The sequence below is a fragment of the Xiphophorus hellerii genome, chromosome 5 (assembly GCF_003331165.1).
Source record: "Xiphophorus hellerii strain 12219 chromosome 5, Xiphophorus_hellerii-4.1, whole genome shotgun sequence".
NCBI classification, from domain to species: Eukaryota; Metazoa; Chordata; class Actinopteri; order Cyprinodontiformes; family Poeciliidae; genus Xiphophorus; species Xiphophorus hellerii.
This window is the reverse complement of record NC_045676.1, coordinates 31,420,871-31,439,075: the sequence shown is the minus strand read 5'-3', so window position 1 is coordinate 31,439,075 and position 18,205 is coordinate 31,420,871. Positions and strand designations below refer to the sequence as shown.

The following is an 18,205-nucleotide window of genomic DNA, read 5'->3' as shown; positions in this document are numbered from 1 at the left end:
TATCAGGTTGGGAGTTCTGTGGGAAACACTCATGAATTGTCTGAATGAAGGAATTTGTCACTGTAAATGTAGGGAATTGCTACACTTGACAATAAAATTTCAAGCATTTGTGGACAATCACAGAATACACACTGTACCCCTGAGTATGTTGGAGCAGTTTTATGTTTTGTCACTCTCCCTCATAACTGCCTAAAAATAAAAAAAGAACAGGGTAGAGTGAAAGGAGAAAATGAATGCAACAACGTAAGAAGAAATTGTGCATAAGAGAAGAAATATCACATCAGTTTGGTAGTATTTTTGATATTTAAAACAAAAATCAATAATAATCAATATTGACTATGAAATGCTTATATGTTTTTCAACCTATCAGCCAGCCCTAATTCAAGTTATCTCTTGAAAATTTCTGTATATATCGCAGAGGGAAAGAAAAAAACTACAATATTTTTTTCCAGTATTGTGCAGACCTACTCATGTTCCTTGATGAGATTGTTTACACCAGAAAGTCCAGTCACTTACCAAACTCTGTTGAGTGAGAATCATTAGCTGGGAAACAGAGAAGAGTAAACGTAATAAGTAATGTCTCTATGAGTGGCTGGGTTGTATTACGTCCCTAAAACAGTGGATGAATGAAATATAATGACACGTAAATAAGCAATCAGTTCACAAACTACAAGAATGTTGAGTGCTTCATAGACACACACTGTGGTGAACAAAGAGATGTAATATCAGAACATACAACAGAAAATCAATTCATTTTATATTACACTAATTTTACTATTGCGATACAGTTGACTATGTGACAGTATTGGATATAAAATTTAAATTTGGATAACATACTTAATAATAATTGTATTGTCCACATGTGAAAATCTGCCTCTGGCTTTTTATGGTGGTTAAAAACACAATATATGATAAATACAATTCAAAAAATTGACACCAAATACTTTATTTTATAATTGCTGTTTGCTTTAAATCTCTGTGGAACAAGAAACCACAGAACCCAACCTCAGTGATTTGGGCTCAATCACAACGTTGCAATAACTTGAGAAGATTAGTTCATGTGAATATCATTTAAGCAAAACCTCATCTGCTACAGACAACCATCACCCGCCAACAAAAAATCTGGTTAATTCCTTTTTCTGTTTTTTAAATTCTTAAATTACAAAAGATACAATGAATTAACATTTCCACAGACTTTTTTCACATCAGGATGAAGACCACAACACGATACAAGAAATAAAGTAGAATGTGGATGGTCTTTAGAGCAGCCCATATCCAGCCCTTTAATGTTCTCAACCACACCGCAAAAAAAAAAAAACAGGTTAAACTAACAAAAATTAAGTGTTAATTGTGGATGCAAAACTGTCCACAATACTTTTATTACTTATATTACTTAATTTATTATGAAGGAAATATCATTAATTTCCTGATTTTAGTAAATAGTCTCATTGTCCTACAGCTGTGCAGCAATGTTAGACTCTACCCCAATAAACAAAGTTTTAAAAAAAATTATTCAGAAAGAATTTTCTGAAGTCAAAGTTAAGATGATGTACTATGTTTATGGAAAACAAATGGACTTGTCAGGAAACACAATTATTATTTACAGTTTTAGACTAAACATACAGTAAAATAATAAAGACCTTACTCATATTTGATACATGTTTTTCAATTATTTAATTTTATGGATAAGGAGCAATATCTACCAGTGCCAGAAAAAGCTAACAGTTATATTTAGTATTTATTATTACATTTATGATTAGATCTCATCATGTGGCTGCAATAAACAATCCAGACTCTCCAGCCCAGTACTAAGCTTAAACACCTTCCATATTCACACATGGACAAAATAGTGGGTACTCTCTGCTAATGAAAGAAAAAGAAAAAACACAATGGTCACTGAAATAACTTGGAACAGACAAAAAAAATCTAAAAAATAACCAACTAGAATCAGACATTACTTATGAGATGTGGTTCAACCGAATCATTCAAAAAATGAAAAAAACAACAACAAAAGAAATAGGCCCTTAATAATAATGGTGTTTCTGATTCAAAAATGGGCACAAACTGATGGTGGAAGTGCAGAAACTGTGATTTTTAAAATGTATTATTATTTGCTATGATTCAACCATGTCTGAAAAGCTATGGTGAGGTTGTAAAGTGCTTCAAATATTAGAACTGCCACAGGCCACTACTATTAGTAGCACATAATTACATTTAGCTCATTTCTGTTTAAATTACACAATGTGTTTTACAAATAAATCGAACACGGCACCAGCAAGACATGTAGATCCATGTGACCATTTTAGTCAACTTTAAAAAATGTGTTATAAAAGTTTGAATTATAGTTTAGTTAGAAAGCCAAGCATGCCAATAAAAAACATCTAAGCAAACTACCATGCAATATCTTAGACATATTTTTGCTGACTCCAACCCCTTGAATAAGCTAGTTTTATAGTGTAACAAAATAGTTTCTCACTCAAAATTTAAACATCTGTGTGTTTGCGAGTGTTAGTACCTGTGGCCAAATTTGGTGAGCTCTGGACCCTCTTCATTGGAGAGAGTATGAGTGACAAGGCCACGCTTTTTCTCGCAATTCCTCCGCTATCTGAGAATTCCCAGCCAGGCCCGTGATCAATGAGCCAGAAGCAGAAGCAGAAGCACACATGCACATGCACGGTTGCAAAAACAACACACCAAAACACAAATATGCGCACACACACAAAAAAAATTGCAGTTAGAGCAAAGCACATGCATTTGAAGTGCTTACTTTATTTCAATGCACGCCAGCTATTTGGTTCTGCTGTAAGTATTTCTTGCAAGATTTAACATCCGTCGGTTTGTTTTGGTTTATTAGGTTTTGTTTACTTGCCAGGACATAAATTCAAGAACACGATTGGTTTATATGCAGGGATCCCAGATCCTTCCAAATTAGGTCAGCAATATTCAATGAGTGCCGAGAAAAAATCTTGATCTTAACAATACTAATACAGTTCTCAAACAGTTGCTGTACGTAAACAGAAATATATTTATTTTTACATGTTAAAACATACTAGGATACCTTTTAATCTTTTGCTAATTACATTCCTGTTAAACAACCTCACTTCCTACAAATAAAGATGGATATTGTAAATTTTTTCTCTGCAAAATCATTATGTGCAAAGCTATTTTACTGTTACCCTTTACACTACTAACAACGGTCCATTAATAAACAGAGTCAGGCGCCCCAGGTAGGCAGACACAGATATATGTTGTGTTGAGACGTGTAGTTAATAGATTACTGATTAGTGGCTGACAGAGCTTTGAACAGTTATTATATATTGAAAACATAACTTTTCACTAGTGTCAGACTGCCTTTACAAAAGCCATACAAAAAGTAATGCACAAAAAAAGCTACACTTTTTTATATTCATATTGACAACAATATTTATGCTTGTAAAATAAAACAAAAAAACATCTCACAATAGAAAAAATATTGATCCAACTTTGTCAAGCATCAGTAGGTTGATTCCACAGTCTTTAAAACTATTTGCATATCTGTTTTGGTGTTCATACCTGTATTCATACTGAAGAGCACTTCTTACTGATCTACTGCAGGGGGACACACTGTCCTGGAAAACAAACAAGACAATTAAGGGAAAAAGTCCCAACACAAATAATTCTGAAGCATGAAAAACGTTGGTCTCTTTATACAGACACACAGTCACAGCAAAGGATCAACTCCATCATATTATAATTTAATAATTTGGTAAGCCAAAGAATTTTATGGTCATAAACTTTACCGAGAAAGAGAAAACATGCGTCAACCCCCAAACACTGATAGATGCTCTTAAAGGTACAGCCTTCTGGGCTCTTCATTTTACAGTTGGATTTTGGCAAGACACAATCAACCAGTAATACTGTGCATTACTCCAGTCATAACATTGTTTTAATAAGAGTTACACACTACTGCTTTCAATATATGGATTTATTTAGGATATAAGTGGTAGCTCTACAACATTTACTACAACCCGTTAGGGTTTCAAAGTTACAAATTTCTGAAAATATGAATGATGAGGGCTGCTTTTTTACAGAGTGGAGTATTCACAGGCAAATGCCGATTTGTATGTAAAAAGTGGAAACAATGTTGCATGATTTAAGTGATTTAAACCATTCACTGTACTTTCTAAATCTCAATCAAGACAGACATCATTCACACACAACATTAACGTCAGCCCTAAATACAAGTGTGAATGCTCTCCTAACGCACCAATGACTGTTTCCCTCTGGCCACCTTCAGAGATGGCCATGGACATTAGTTTGCATTTTTGTTTCATAGTTTGAATTCAATAAATTCAATAAATCCTAAAACAAGCAGCAGAGTCATTACCGAGAAACGGCAACAACAAAAAACAAAAAGCTTTCGTAAACAGCATTGAGCTAGTCTCAGCTAGTCTAAAACAATTAAACAGACGTCTGTAATCCTCAAAAGATAAGGTTTATTTTTTAGTTGCCTTTTTTCTTTTACTTGCTGAATTGCCCAATTAATTATTATTTTTTTTAAACCAGATAATGTTGGGGTGAGCAATTTTTCTCTGCACTATGCAACATATTATTTACAAAATTTCTTTTTATGTGGAAAAGCCCAAAATATTTATTCAGAAATCTTTATTTGTGTAGGATATTTGCCATCAGAAGGATTAGGGGTTAAAATCTTTCATCTTTGGTCAAGTCAAGATTTTTTGAATAACACATTTCAAAGTGATTTATATGATAGATACATAATACAGTAACTAAAAACAGTCAAACATTATACTTTAGTGACTGAGTTCTCAAACTGGGATGTTTAAAGTCCCTATCTTTCATACTCTTTTACCTCTCTCATACTGCATTTGTTTACCCATACAACTAAGCTTATCGTTTTGCAGATAGAATAACGCCACAAAAATCTGAAGCAGAGACACGTTTACCATATTGATGTCAGAATGAAAAAGTAGTACAACTGATTAAATGCATTTTAAGATGTAATGAAAGCAGATCAGGTTATGTCTTTTTTATCTTTACAAAAAGTAATGCAGGACACTTTTTTATATACATACTGGTAACAGTATTTGTGCTTGCAAAGTAAAACAAAAAACATCTCACAATAAAAAAAATTTATCCAACTTTGTCAAGCATCAGAAGGATGATTCCACAATCTTTAAAACTACTCGCATGTCTCACCATCCTTCTCTGTGATGTGAATATTAACTGAAGCTTAATGCCAGGTGTGAATGGTTACTGTTTAGCTTGCCTACTCACATCTGAATTAGTCAGAGCATTTGCCAGTGTCTGACCTGAACCGGATTGAAGAGAGAAATAATCCTAATTCAAGGTCCTGAATACTGAATGGTAAATCAGAGGTGAACCAGCAACCTACCAGTTGCAGGATGAATCCAAGCCTCCTTAGCCACAGTCACCACTTAGTGTGAAAATCACTGCAAAGTGTTTAAAGAACAACAGATACACATATAACCTGGGAGTAATATTGATGTAGATTACTAGGTTGGGTCTAGCTTCATGAAGCTATTTTCCTTAAACTGTAGCTGAAAGGCACATGATTAATGTGTGCAGGGTATACTTCAAAAGCTAAAGGCCAGAACACACATTGCATTGCTGACTGAGTACATAATACATAATGTCATCATTATGACATATGATACCCACAGCATCAACTGTGGGTTGATGCTGTTGGTTTGGGGAACAAACAAGTAGCATCAACTCTATTGGATGCCAAGATGTATGTCTTTCTGTAAATAACATGGAGTGATTATTAACATTGCATTACCCTGACAAAATAACACAATTATTGATGTAATGTTTGTGCATGATCATATGAAGGAATCTCCAGTGTTAATGTGTATAACTTCAGGTTCTCCAAAACATTATTTGCCGCTGTAATGTTGGACCTTTAAATAAATATATTGTGGAGCAGAGAGATTTTTTTAATGTTGTGCTTGAGCTTGCACACTTTAAAGAACCGATACATAATCGTTTAAACTGTCGTTACATATTTTCTTTCCATTAGTCAATACCGAGACATGATGTGCATGAAAATAATAGTGATGTTACACTACAAATTACCTCCATGCCAATAAATAGAAGCAGCAGGGATTTTCTGTAATGATGACAGAATGTACTCAGTACACACTCTATGACAAAGAATGACAACTATTTCCAGACTTTGCTCCAACACTATGACACCCTGGGGCCTAATTTCACTTTGACAAGTAAAGTGCTAATAACCACGCTTGTCATTGGTGTTTATTTTGGAGCAGGTATGTAAACGTATCATGACATGAATGTATTGACCCCTAGTATTAAGCTGCAGCGATGAGTGGCACTGGATGGATGGCAAACTATTCTCATTTATTTGATCAGGATGACAACTTTCCAGACTGTCATCAATTAAACACAGGGGCCATTTCTGAGATACGACTTCTATCCTTCTAGCTCAGAAGGATAGAACAATAAGGTATATTTATATATTACACTTGGAATGAAAACAGAAAAATGAACAACACCTCTTTAAATTGTACATTTCCTTACTTTACATTACTTTATATACTTTTCATACTTTCACACAGGGAGTGTTTGCAAGCTTCACTCTCATACCTGGTTTCAAAAAGTGTCAGTGTAAGACACACTGATCATTGGAAAGTTGCAAACGAGCAGCTGGATCACAAAGCATGTGGGCACTAGATGGTTCAGTTGATAGAACATCCAAGCATGAGCAGAGAAGAGGTGTAACATTACCAAAAACTCACATTATGGAACGAGACACGATACCGACGTCACGTGAATGAGACAGGATGACATTTTAATATTACTTTTTCAAATCAATATAAACTCAACAAACTGAGGTCTTTCTTTTTTTCCCCCCCCTTTCTTGAGACCTTAGGTCAATGATTCAACTATGCCTGATTTGCAGTGTAATATTTACTGTTTCCCAGTTGCTATTGATGGAATGTGCTGTAATAGTGATGTAGTTCAATGTACTCCTAAGATGTTCAGTGATGCTTTCTACATCTCTCACCATCTGAACAACGTGCAGTGCTAACATGTTATTTGTGTCTTTCACTCTGTTGCCATTTATCGGTTCTACTGGAAGAAAAATGCAGCCAAACTGCTGATTTAAGAATAGTTCTATTACAACTTCATCAGGCAAAGTCATGCCGATCATAACTGGCTGGTGCTCGCAACATCGAAGTCACCTCAACAAGAAACCCTGAGAAGTTCCAATATTGCAAGCTGTTGCATGACAAGCTCGTTAGACTAGAGGCTGTAGTCTTTGAATCCATTATTATCCTGGTCCAATTCCTGGCCTGTGGCAGTTTGCTGCTTGATTCATCTTCTCTTTCCTCCCTATTACCTGTCCAGTTGCTGCTAAATGAAGGCCACATGTGCCTAAAAAATCTTCAGAAAAAAACCAAGTTGCCTCTGGAGTACTATTACTTTTTTCCTCACTATGTAACAGCTTTAGGTTGCAATTAACACCCAAGTTAATGTTGCTATGTCTAGAAAAATTTTAGATCTCCATAAAGTCAGAAACAACAGGATATTCTCTGTCCTGGAAACCTGACTGTAACTTAGCCCAGTCAACTCCACAATAAAAAAAAAAATATGGAAGAAACAAACTGCATATACAGTATGTGCATGCACACACACACAACCCTAACTATTACTAGTACATGCCAAACCCTATACCTGACCTGAATTCAATTCACACCTTAATCCTAAAACTGAGTAACCCTAAAACAGCACTTCCTTTTTCAGGGCCTGGACTTGGGGATTCATAAGTAATAGCATAATGTAGCATTTGCTGAAAAAATTGGGTTTACAAGTTCACAAATGCTAAAACATCCAAACACACATATAGTCTATTTCGACTTTAAGGGATATTATACTACCTTGTATTCATCACCTTGACACATACTCTAAGCTTAACCACTTGCCAAACCCAATTCCTCACATTAACCTTACCGTCAAAACTTGAATGATTTACATTTTACTTCTGACCAAAAAAATGGAGATATGTCTCCGTAACATGGCTGTAATTGATTTAGGTCCCCACAACATGAGCAACCCTCAGCCACACACACCCACATACACGCACACGGTCACACACACAAGAGTAAATCATGACTCTGGCGTCGCAGGCTGTCTGCATCCAAATGATGGTCAGATTATGAGCAGCATCATGTTTCTTTGAGACAGATCCACGGCGACACAGCAGCTGCGACCATGGTGTAACGTTCGGGCAGCACACTTGAAGGAACCGGTCCAGCTTTAGAGAGCTTCCCATTTGTCCACACAAACTTCTGAAAGTCTTTCAAGAAAATCTGCGCAACCCTTTATAGAGTCAGTGGAAGATGTTTTTTTTTTAAGTGCAAAACAATTTATTTTGCTTATCAGTGAGTGGGATAAATGTTTCATTATTATGCAGCTGATATATTGCCAACATATTCATGGCATTATTTATAAGAAACGAAGGAGACACAAGTGTTGAGAGCAAAATTAAACTCTCTACCACTTTAAGTTTAAGATACATGAAATGTACTTTCTAATGAGAGACTCATTCCTTCTAGTTTGCTGCTCAAAATCCATTTGGAATTGCAACGGTCAAAGCATTTGGTAGGTCCACTTCCATGTCTGAAAGTTATTTTTTATTTTCTTACTTGGTTTATCCACTGTCTATAATTTAGACATTGGTGGGCCACTCTGGAGACTTGTGTGGATATAATTACTGACTGTAATAGCAGAGGGGTTTGCAAATACACAAGTAGGAGCTTTAAGCCAAAGAAATCTGTTAAGTGCAACCTCAAACCATCAAGATCCATTAATCTGCTGAGACCTGACTGCATATGTCTGTACTAAAAAGCTTAACTTCCAGTATCAGACCTCTTAGTAACTACGCAGGAGAAAAAAAAAATAAAAAATTTTAGTGCCTAGCAGTCACCACAACCTAATACCTGAGGTTTTCCTGCTACAGAGATGTGGTTATTTTTTTAAAAACCATTGGAATTTTTGTTTTTGATTTCAACTAATCTCACGATGCACATTACATGATCTGTAGCATTAGATGGCTACAGATCATGTAGCCATCTAATAATAGAACGAATTTCTGTATTTAGCCATCTCACAAAACTAGAAGAGATGCTAAAATAAACGATGAATCACAATAAACGAGGTTCAAAACATTCATGATGGGTAACCTCTCAGAATGAATCAAATTAATTTGTCAGGATGTTAGAAAGTGTTCAGACTAAAGATGGTATCAGTTTCCTAACACTTGTCATCTATGAATAATTATATCAGTCCTTGTGTTCTTAGTTTTATGTTTTTTTTAGTGATCATGTAATGGTCAGTAGTAAAAGTGATCATTTCCACTAGTGATCATCAGGATGATCATCATCCTAGTGATCATCCTCATCATCATCAGGATGATGATCACTAGTGGAAATAATTTATGGTGATATGCATCTTTTATCTTGGACACAGGTTGTATTTAGCATCAGCCTCTGGCCAAATTCAGGTATTATTATGAAGCCCACAAGCTGCAGTGGTTGGTCTATTTTATGAACAGGAGAATAGCTTTTAGTTTTGACAGATGATTTATAGAGGGCAGCAATGCATCAAGTTGTGTAATATGTGTCATTCATCTAGTGTTCTACTCCTGTAGCTCAATATTAGTCATTTATGATATTCTTAGGAAAAAAGCAAACTAGCATTAGCCTGCCTTTCCTGTGAACCCCTCCATTTGTAAAGTGGAAGAGGGATGCAAATTTACTCTTTATTATTAGCAGTAGTCCTTAAAACTGCTGCCAGTGTTTCCTGTTGTGCCTTTTCTGCTGCTGTTGTAAAAACCATCTTTGAGGTCTGTGTGTTACTATCATGCACTCCTGTTCTGAATAGTGCATGAATACTGGGCTCAAGGGTGTGGAATTTATAGTGTTCGGCTATGTCACAATAATAAAGAAGTCATGCTAGCGCTGAGAAAATAATGCATGTTATGTTGGTTGTCACGCTGTGTCATGATATTAGGGCATATCAGCTGACTAATTAGCCAGGTTAATTAGGGTAATTTGATCAAGTTCCAACCTGTACTTGGTTCCCTAACAGTTAGGCTGCTTATACATTATTAAAAAAAGCAATCTCTTTATAATGTACTGTATATATCGTTGCAAAAACATGATTTGTGCGCCTCTCTTCAGTCAGTTTGTGGACTGTTAAAAGCCAAAGGTAGGAGAGGAAAGTGGCATTTAATGTGCACCTGGTTACTGGGAATTCAAAAAACTAATCAACTTAAAATTAATTGTCAATTAATGGTTTGTCAAGATTAAACAGTTGGTACAGAAATAGGTGGCAAAGATATCCCAGAACAGGAAAAATGAAGTTCAGTGTGGGATTCAAAATTCACTTTATATGGTTCTGCTTTAAAACATAAACACTCAACAAGCTCGCTAACTTTCGCCTTCACAGTGCTCATTCAGCCGAGCTGCATGACCGAGCGGCGTCAACTTCTCAACTAGAAATTATGTATGTGCTAGGAAGGCGAAGAAGTGATGACAGAAACAACTCAAAAAACTGTTAAATATAACAATGTGCTTCTTTTTCTAAAGTTAGAATATTATGAAAAAGGTTGCCCTTCAAGCTGTGGAAGGGCAACATTTGATACAAAACAAAACATAAGCACTTTTGAAACTAATAAAACCTAATCTGAAACAGCATTAAGATGTGAAATAATCTGAATTATTATTTCACATCACATTATAACATCAATATAATGTGATGTTGAACTCATCACATTATATTATGTTTACTTTTATGTATAAATAGACCAATCATGTTTACTGATACAGGATTCTGAATTTCTTCAAGATTGGAGCTGTCAATAACAGGTTTCCTTGAGTGACTAACTATAAAAATTAATTCGTAGAAATTTTACAATAAAATTAATAAAAGAAAATAAATTGTGGCAGGTCCTTGAAAGACAAAATGAAGTTGATTCAATCATAAAATGAAGGGATTGCAACATTATCAAAACATCCCTTTTTGGTGACTATTTGTAACACAACAGAAGATAGGAATTGCTTATTGGAGATAACACTCAAGGACCCTGACCCTGAGTGGTCACTCTGGCAATGACAGATACTTACACCATGTCAGCAGATTAAGCTCCTTAGAAAATCTATTTTAAGACCTAAAAGACTTTAAAGTCATCACACAGACATGTTCTCATCATCCCTTCCTGTACAGAAGAAGAAAAGCCTGTCAGCTGTTCAAAACAAATCTACGAGCATTAGTGAACATTTTTTCTGTAGTGATGGCACAGCATATGCAAACAGGCACAGATTCAGAAACTCAATTCCAGGGAGCAAAGTAACACCATTTATAATCTCTAACTGCTGAGATGTGGGAAGAAGTTCCCCTTTAACAGAAAAAAGCTTCCCAGGAGATCTGGCATAAATCTCAGTCCAGACATCTAGTTTGAAATGGACGGATGGATAGAAGCAAGCCCAAAAGAAGGCAGAATGTAGAACTGCTGCATTCTTTATTCGCTGAACTGGAGCCAAGTTATTTTAGTGGTACATTTTTGTGGTAAAATGAGGAGGGTAAAGGGTTGCTGTGGGAAAAGAAAAAACCCCAGAGGGAATGAGAAGAAGTCTGCTAGATGAATTTATTTAATCTGGAAGGCTAGATTTATTTCAACAATAAAGGTAGAGATGCCTAGTGACCAAACTGATTTGCCCTAACCAATGAAAGGTCTGACATTCAGCGAATGCACCACACCTAAAACACTCCCAGCTTGAGAAACAACACTCTTTGGTGGATGAAGTCAAGAATACTTAAATTTAGCTATTTTCAGTAACAGTGAGATGTTTAAAAAAGCACAGAAATTACAGAAACTGTTAAAAAGGAACTATCCACTTTCTACAATACACATAGGGAGATTGCTGGTTTTAAAATACTAAGTGTTCAAACCAGTAAGAGAAGCTAGAGTCAGATTACAATGTCAATGCTGTTATTATTCCATCTTTGTTTTGAAATAATAATAAAGCGACTCTTCATCCTCAGTTTGAGATCACCTCTACACCCAGTACAATAATTAATGATCACTCCTGGTAGAAAGGCTAAATAAACATATTTTTATTCCTTTTCCTTCACTTCTTTTATATTATATATCAAAACTTTACAAAAAACAGATATTGCTACATATACAGTAAATGTGTTACCTGTATTTCTGTCAAACATGGGGTTTTTTTCTAGGGTTGCTTAGTGCTCTGGAAAAAAAATTTACATCATGAGTCACTAAGTGTTTAAACAGAAAATAAAAACTTATTTTGATATCAATATCAATATCTAATCCACATAATTCTATACACAAGAATGCAGATGCAAGAATCTTTTGAGCATTGAACTGAATCTGAAACCTAGTCACATTTCATGATTATTTTACAGATTTTCCACCAAGTTTAATAAGTAAATGTTTGGCTTCAAAAGGTTCACTAACTATCTCTGTTACATAACGCTATAAACTCCTGGCCTGGAATTCAATTTTAAGCTGTTTCACACTTGAATAAGTATGAAATATGTTAAGTATTCAGTTGAATCAAAGTAAAAGCTGTAATTACTTTAATGCGCCAACAGACACAAACATATCACAAGAGTTTATCCCAAACATTATTTCATGCTCTCTCTCACACACAAGCACAAAGCTGCTTGTTGTGGGATGCAGGACGCTTTACAAGGAATGCTTTATGAGAGCAATGTAACTGTTCAACCAGCGCATTACTGCCACTAGTTGAACAACAGCCACCTTCAACCACGTCTCCGTTATCGGCCTTGTTTGTTCAACCTTGCCACTCATTAGCGGACCCCCCTCTGGCTGTATGAATGGACACGGGGGGTCAAACGCTGACCCTGCATGCACACTCACTGCCCATACTGCAAATAACAGAGGGCCGTGTGTTCTGCAGATTGCATCACAACTGCACTAACGAGCAGAGCCATCAGCCTGAGAGCACTAATGTAATTATATAACACAATTCCTCTTGCTCGAAGTCAGGGCAGCGGGTAGGGTGAATGAATAGGATGTGACAATTTGAGGGTTTATCATGTTACCATTCCAATATAGAACCCAGAATGTTGTTAGTTTATGTGATTTTGATGTTAATGGAGAGGAAGACAAAAGAAAGAGGGAAGAAGAAATAGAAAAATTAAATGAAAATAGAAAAACACGAGGTAGAAAACAGTGGGAGAACAATCAAAGATGGCGAAGCCCTTATCCACTTGTTTTCTTATAATCTATCTGGGGTAGACAGCATCACAAGCAGACTCCTCGTAGACTAGGCACTGTTTCATGTCAAACATGGGCAAACACAGTCCTGTAAAATAACCCAAAGTGAATGAAATACAACTACAAGCTATTTAAAAAAACAAACTTTTGTAGAGACAACCGCAAGGAGGCACTACTTAATTCTGAAACGTGAAGATGCAACACACGTTTTCAGAATTACGTGTGTTTAGAGCTGAACATCTAAACTGCAAAGGTAAACTAAAGTGAGGTTTTTATTGACTTGATGATCCTGAGCTCCTGGTTTAGCTTTATTCTAATTGTAGAGAGAAAGAAAAAACAGCTGCTCCTCAACAAGAAATGTTAAAAAATATTTAGCTGCAGTGAGGTTCAACCTTATTTCTATACATCTTGTTATAAACAATGACATGCATACATTTTATTTCACTTAAATTTGATCTTAAAAGTTCTAAATACATAATGAATATGACACAATAGATCTGGCAGAATCTGTGATAATAGCAGCAAAATCAACAGATATTTCTCAGAGAGCAGAGTGGAGATCCAAGTGATGTTTACAGAGCAGAAAGTGTTTGTCAAACTGAGGCACACAGGTGAGTTCATGCTCTGAAGCGAGGCTGAGAACCACCCCTCACTGTGTTCCCTGGGGTCAAGGTGACATTCCACAACACCTCTGAGACTGGTCTAATGGAGGGATCGGTGCATGGCTTTTGTTGAATGAAAAATAAGAGAGCATGAGAAAAAGAAAAGTGTAAACAATAGACGGAAGTATGTCGAAGTGGCAGGATGAAAATGAGACGAATGGGACAACTATGAGCGGGTAGGAGGTCAGGAAATATGCTGAAATATGCTTCCTTTTTGTCATCTTTAGCAATTCATTACTTTTCATATTTATTTTTGACGAACAACCATGTGCAGATATACACAGGTGATGTACAATATTTACTGAAATACAGTCTCTAACATGTAAAGGTGTTTATTTTCCTTGCTGATGTCCACACCTACCTTTTCCGTCAGCTTTGGTCTTTAATATTATTGCTTTCTTCCTTCCTGTTGTCATTTTATTTCTTGAGCAAGTCTATTCTTGTTGCCCTCTACGGTCGTGTGGACTGCTTAACAACAAATCCATTCTTATTCTTAAATTTAAAGCTAAATTGTGTCGGCTCATCAAACCTTGGATTGTTTGCAGCTTTCCAAAGTAAAGTTATTCTCCGATGCTATTCCTGAGGTGGCTGTGGAAGGAAGCACTATTTTTATTCGGCACTGTTTTTCCTCGTCAACTGTCAGAAACAACAAAAACTCTAAAGCATGCTCTGTAATTGTGGCTTTGAAATGAGGAGATAAATACAATTCCCTTCTGGTTTATAGATTGTAAAATCTATTCAGATCGCCTAATTTGTATTCTGTTACATACATCATATGATTTACAACAAGTAACTATAAAAGCTGGTAAGGAGCATTGTTATTATGAGTTACTGTATTATGAGTATATACTGTGTATATATATATGTATATATATATATATATATATATATATATATATATATATGTATATATATAGTATATACTCATATATATATATATATATATATATATATATATATGTGTGTGTGTGTGTATGTGTGTATACATGCTTTTTTTAAGAGGGAAATTGAAGCAGATATAATTAAAAATGTTTATATGAATTAGGTATGTTAACTTATTTGCAAAAGTTGAAAAAATTTGGGGTTTTCTGGCATGAAAATACACAATAGTACAAAAAAATAAGTACACATTTTTTATATCAGCAGAGCTCAGGTGCAAACATCCACAAAGCAAAGAAAATGTCACTCTTACCGTCATAAAACCAGAAGTCTGGGAACTATCACAAGTCAGATAAGGATGACTGGTGAGATATAATTCCTTCCTCCACTGTTTTTCCCCCTCTCAGGCCAAGTGTCTCCTGGTGTCCGTCTTTATTCCCTGACTGTATCCCGTTTAATGCCTGGGAAGCACATAGACAACAGAGAAGGAGAAAGTTGGAGGGAGAGAGCCAAAGAGAGGGAGGGAGTGACAGAGTAAAAAAAGGAAAAAAAAGAAGAGTTCCCCATTCGGGCGAAGCAGTGATCAGATACAGCTATTTTCAGACTTAGGCATGCTCGTCTACAAGGCTGGAAAGTCACCCCTCACTCACCCCCTCAGCGTATACAGATGCAGGGGGATGGCTAAGTGACAGGGCTGACTATCTCCATTTTACCACTGACATATATATTATTGTGCACTCCTCACCGTATGTACATATGTGTTCACATGAAGTGATTACACTGAATCACATTTTTGAATACAGTCCGATCAGACTCAGACACATAACAGGGTTATTCTGTGGTACAGACCCCGTCAGGTCCGGGTGCCTCTGAAAAGTTAAAATCGAACCAGCAGGAATCACGGGATGTGTCCTGGAGTGCTTTCATATTTGTGTCTTCTTGTGGGATTTGAAGTGGGATTTGAAGTGGGATTTGAAGTGCCCGGATATAAGGTGGCCTTTTCCGCTCAAAATCCCTGCTGGGAATGTCAAACTGTTCCTTCTCTCAGGTCTTTGCTAGCAGATTTACTGCCAGTGACTGAAGAACTTACCTGGACAAATATATACGTGATCTTAGATCACATATTATACAGTACATGTCACACTAGAAACATGTGTGATATGCATTTTCTCCTCTTTCTAATCAAAACAACAAGGCAAAATAAATAAATAATTACAAAGCAGTAAACATTAATACGTGTCAACTAAAGCGTGTCAGTTCTAATCCTCCCGCTGTGTAATCCATACAGGTATGTATATTTGGAAATGACCACACACAGGCTGAATATACACAGGAAAGAGGTCAGCCAGAAGCACCTCTAGACCACAGACTCCCTGCTATTCCCAGAATGATGATGTAACTACTGCTATTAGCATCTCATACCGAGTTCGAGCCTGGATACCTAAAACCAGTGAGACAGCTACTGTGCAACATGCTATTTTGCCCCTTCGAACTAGGCATGGGTCAATATGAGATTCTCACGGTTGGATAACACCGAGTCAAAGTAACATATTTTTATGGTAGCATGTTATTCACACAAAAAATATAAAAGAAAACTGTAAACCGACTGTTTTCATTTGAACAGAAAAATTACCCACATTTCTATTAAAATAACATGTTTACAATTTTCTAGTTTAATTTAACCTATTATGTTATTGAATATAGCTTCATTTGTTGTAAGTGAGGATAAAGTCTGATCAACCGTAATTGTACTAAGGCAAATTTTGCTGATCCTAAATTTATTGCTAAGATTTATTTTTGAATTAGGACAAAGTGAAATAGCCATAAAAAATGTTAAAAATTAATTATCTGTGTTTTAAAATCCCTCAGCGGTCACCCTGAAAACACTTGCATGTTATCCAACGGGTCCATGAGGACACCGGTGTCATCATGACAGTTAATGGGTGAAGACAGAAAATAATAATAATACAAAACTATGAATCGGTCTTGATTTTCTTGATTCGGGTTTTTAATTCATGACTGGTGATTGACCAGAAAACTGCAGCCAGTGCAGTTTTCTCTAAAACAAAGATCAATTGTTTTGGAGGTTATTCCAAAAAAAACAATATTGTTGTTTTGGGACCATCTTCACATAATGTATTCATAATAATGCAGGTTTGCCCTCCCAAAGACCAATAAACTTTCATTTTAAAATGAATACTTAATACTTGAACTGTTATATATTTAAATATCCAAAATAAAACACAACATCCAAAAACAGCAAATGAAACAGAAATAAAAAACGCTCAACTGAAACTGTGCACAAACTGGGTTATGATGTTTTTGTAAACAATACTGCCTTTCAAAGCATATTAACAATCAGAATGGAAATTATCCAGCTCACTTTAATTGATCATGCAATTAATTGATTCGTTTCTTATTGTCACAGGCTTACACTTGATTTCTAATGGTGTTCCTTGAAGGCCCAGTTTATTATATTTATACAATGATTTTGGACAGGAACTAACTGCAGCCATATGCTGTTGAGCAGTGACAGAAATCTTAAAATCAAACTGCAGAATGTTGTCGGAAAACTTTTCAGTCACTGTACGATATCAGGAACAATAATCACAACACTACTGCTGATAACTGAGATGACTCAATATGATTAATCCACATTTGCATGACTCTTCTGTCTTTACAAATTCACAATACATTGTGACTGTTCACTGTGAACTTTAGTATCTGAGCCACTAAAAACATACATCAGGTGTGGATTTTGGCAGCAGTCAGTCTATCCAACTTGCCCAAAATGCTAAATATGTACAGAATATTTGTGTATCATGCTTGCAATGGGGATGTGCAGTTGGTAGCACTGTTGCCTTGCAGCAAGAAGGTCCTGGGTTCGATTCCTGGCCCGGGGTCTTTCTGCACAGAGTTGGCATGTTCTCCCTGTGGATGTGTGGGTTCTCTCTGGGTACTTTGGCTTCCTTCCACAGTCCAAAAACATGACTGTTAGGTTAATTGGTCTCTAAGTTCTCCCTAGGTGTGAGTGTGTTAGAAAATGGATGGATGCTTGCTATGCTATGCTCTCTTTAATATTAATTCTAATTATTCATTTTTCAATTGTGATTTTGCACACACTGATACTGTGATGGTGATAGAGATCCAATATATTGTGCAGCTCTGCCTCACTCACTCACAGGTGGCCTTTCCATTGTGGTATATAGTAGTATAAGTAAGAAAAAGGTTAATTGATATAAATACACAGGAATCTGGCTAGAGTAAGCTTCATCGTATTGCACAATCTTCCATACAGTCAGAGAAACCGCCAGTCACTCTGGCAGTTTAAAACTATTAAGCCTTAGAA

General features: G+C 36.0%; 1 protein-coding gene across 4 annotated transcripts in view; it reads right to left on the bottom strand.

Moving 5' to 3' along the window:
* sorbs2a (sorbin and SH3 domain containing 2a) overlaps positions 1-18,205 on the bottom strand; it is a 59,319-nt gene that overhangs the window by 37,726 nt on the left and 3,388 nt on the right. For all 4 annotated transcript variants that reach the window (XM_032562014.1, XM_032562015.1, XM_032562016.1 and 1 more), the window contains exons 2-5: positions 15,170-15,317; positions 3,553-3,608; positions 2,516-2,605; positions 517-543 (exon numbers count right to left, since the gene is read on the bottom strand). In XM_032562014.1, the coding sequence (XP_032417905.1) occupies positions 517-543; positions 2,516-2,605; positions 3,553-3,562 (127 nt within the window). In that variant the 5' untranslated portion in view covers positions 3,563-3,608; positions 15,170-15,317. The remainder of the gene's footprint in view (positions 1-516; positions 544-2,515; positions 2,606-3,552; positions 3,609-15,169; positions 15,318-18,205) is intronic.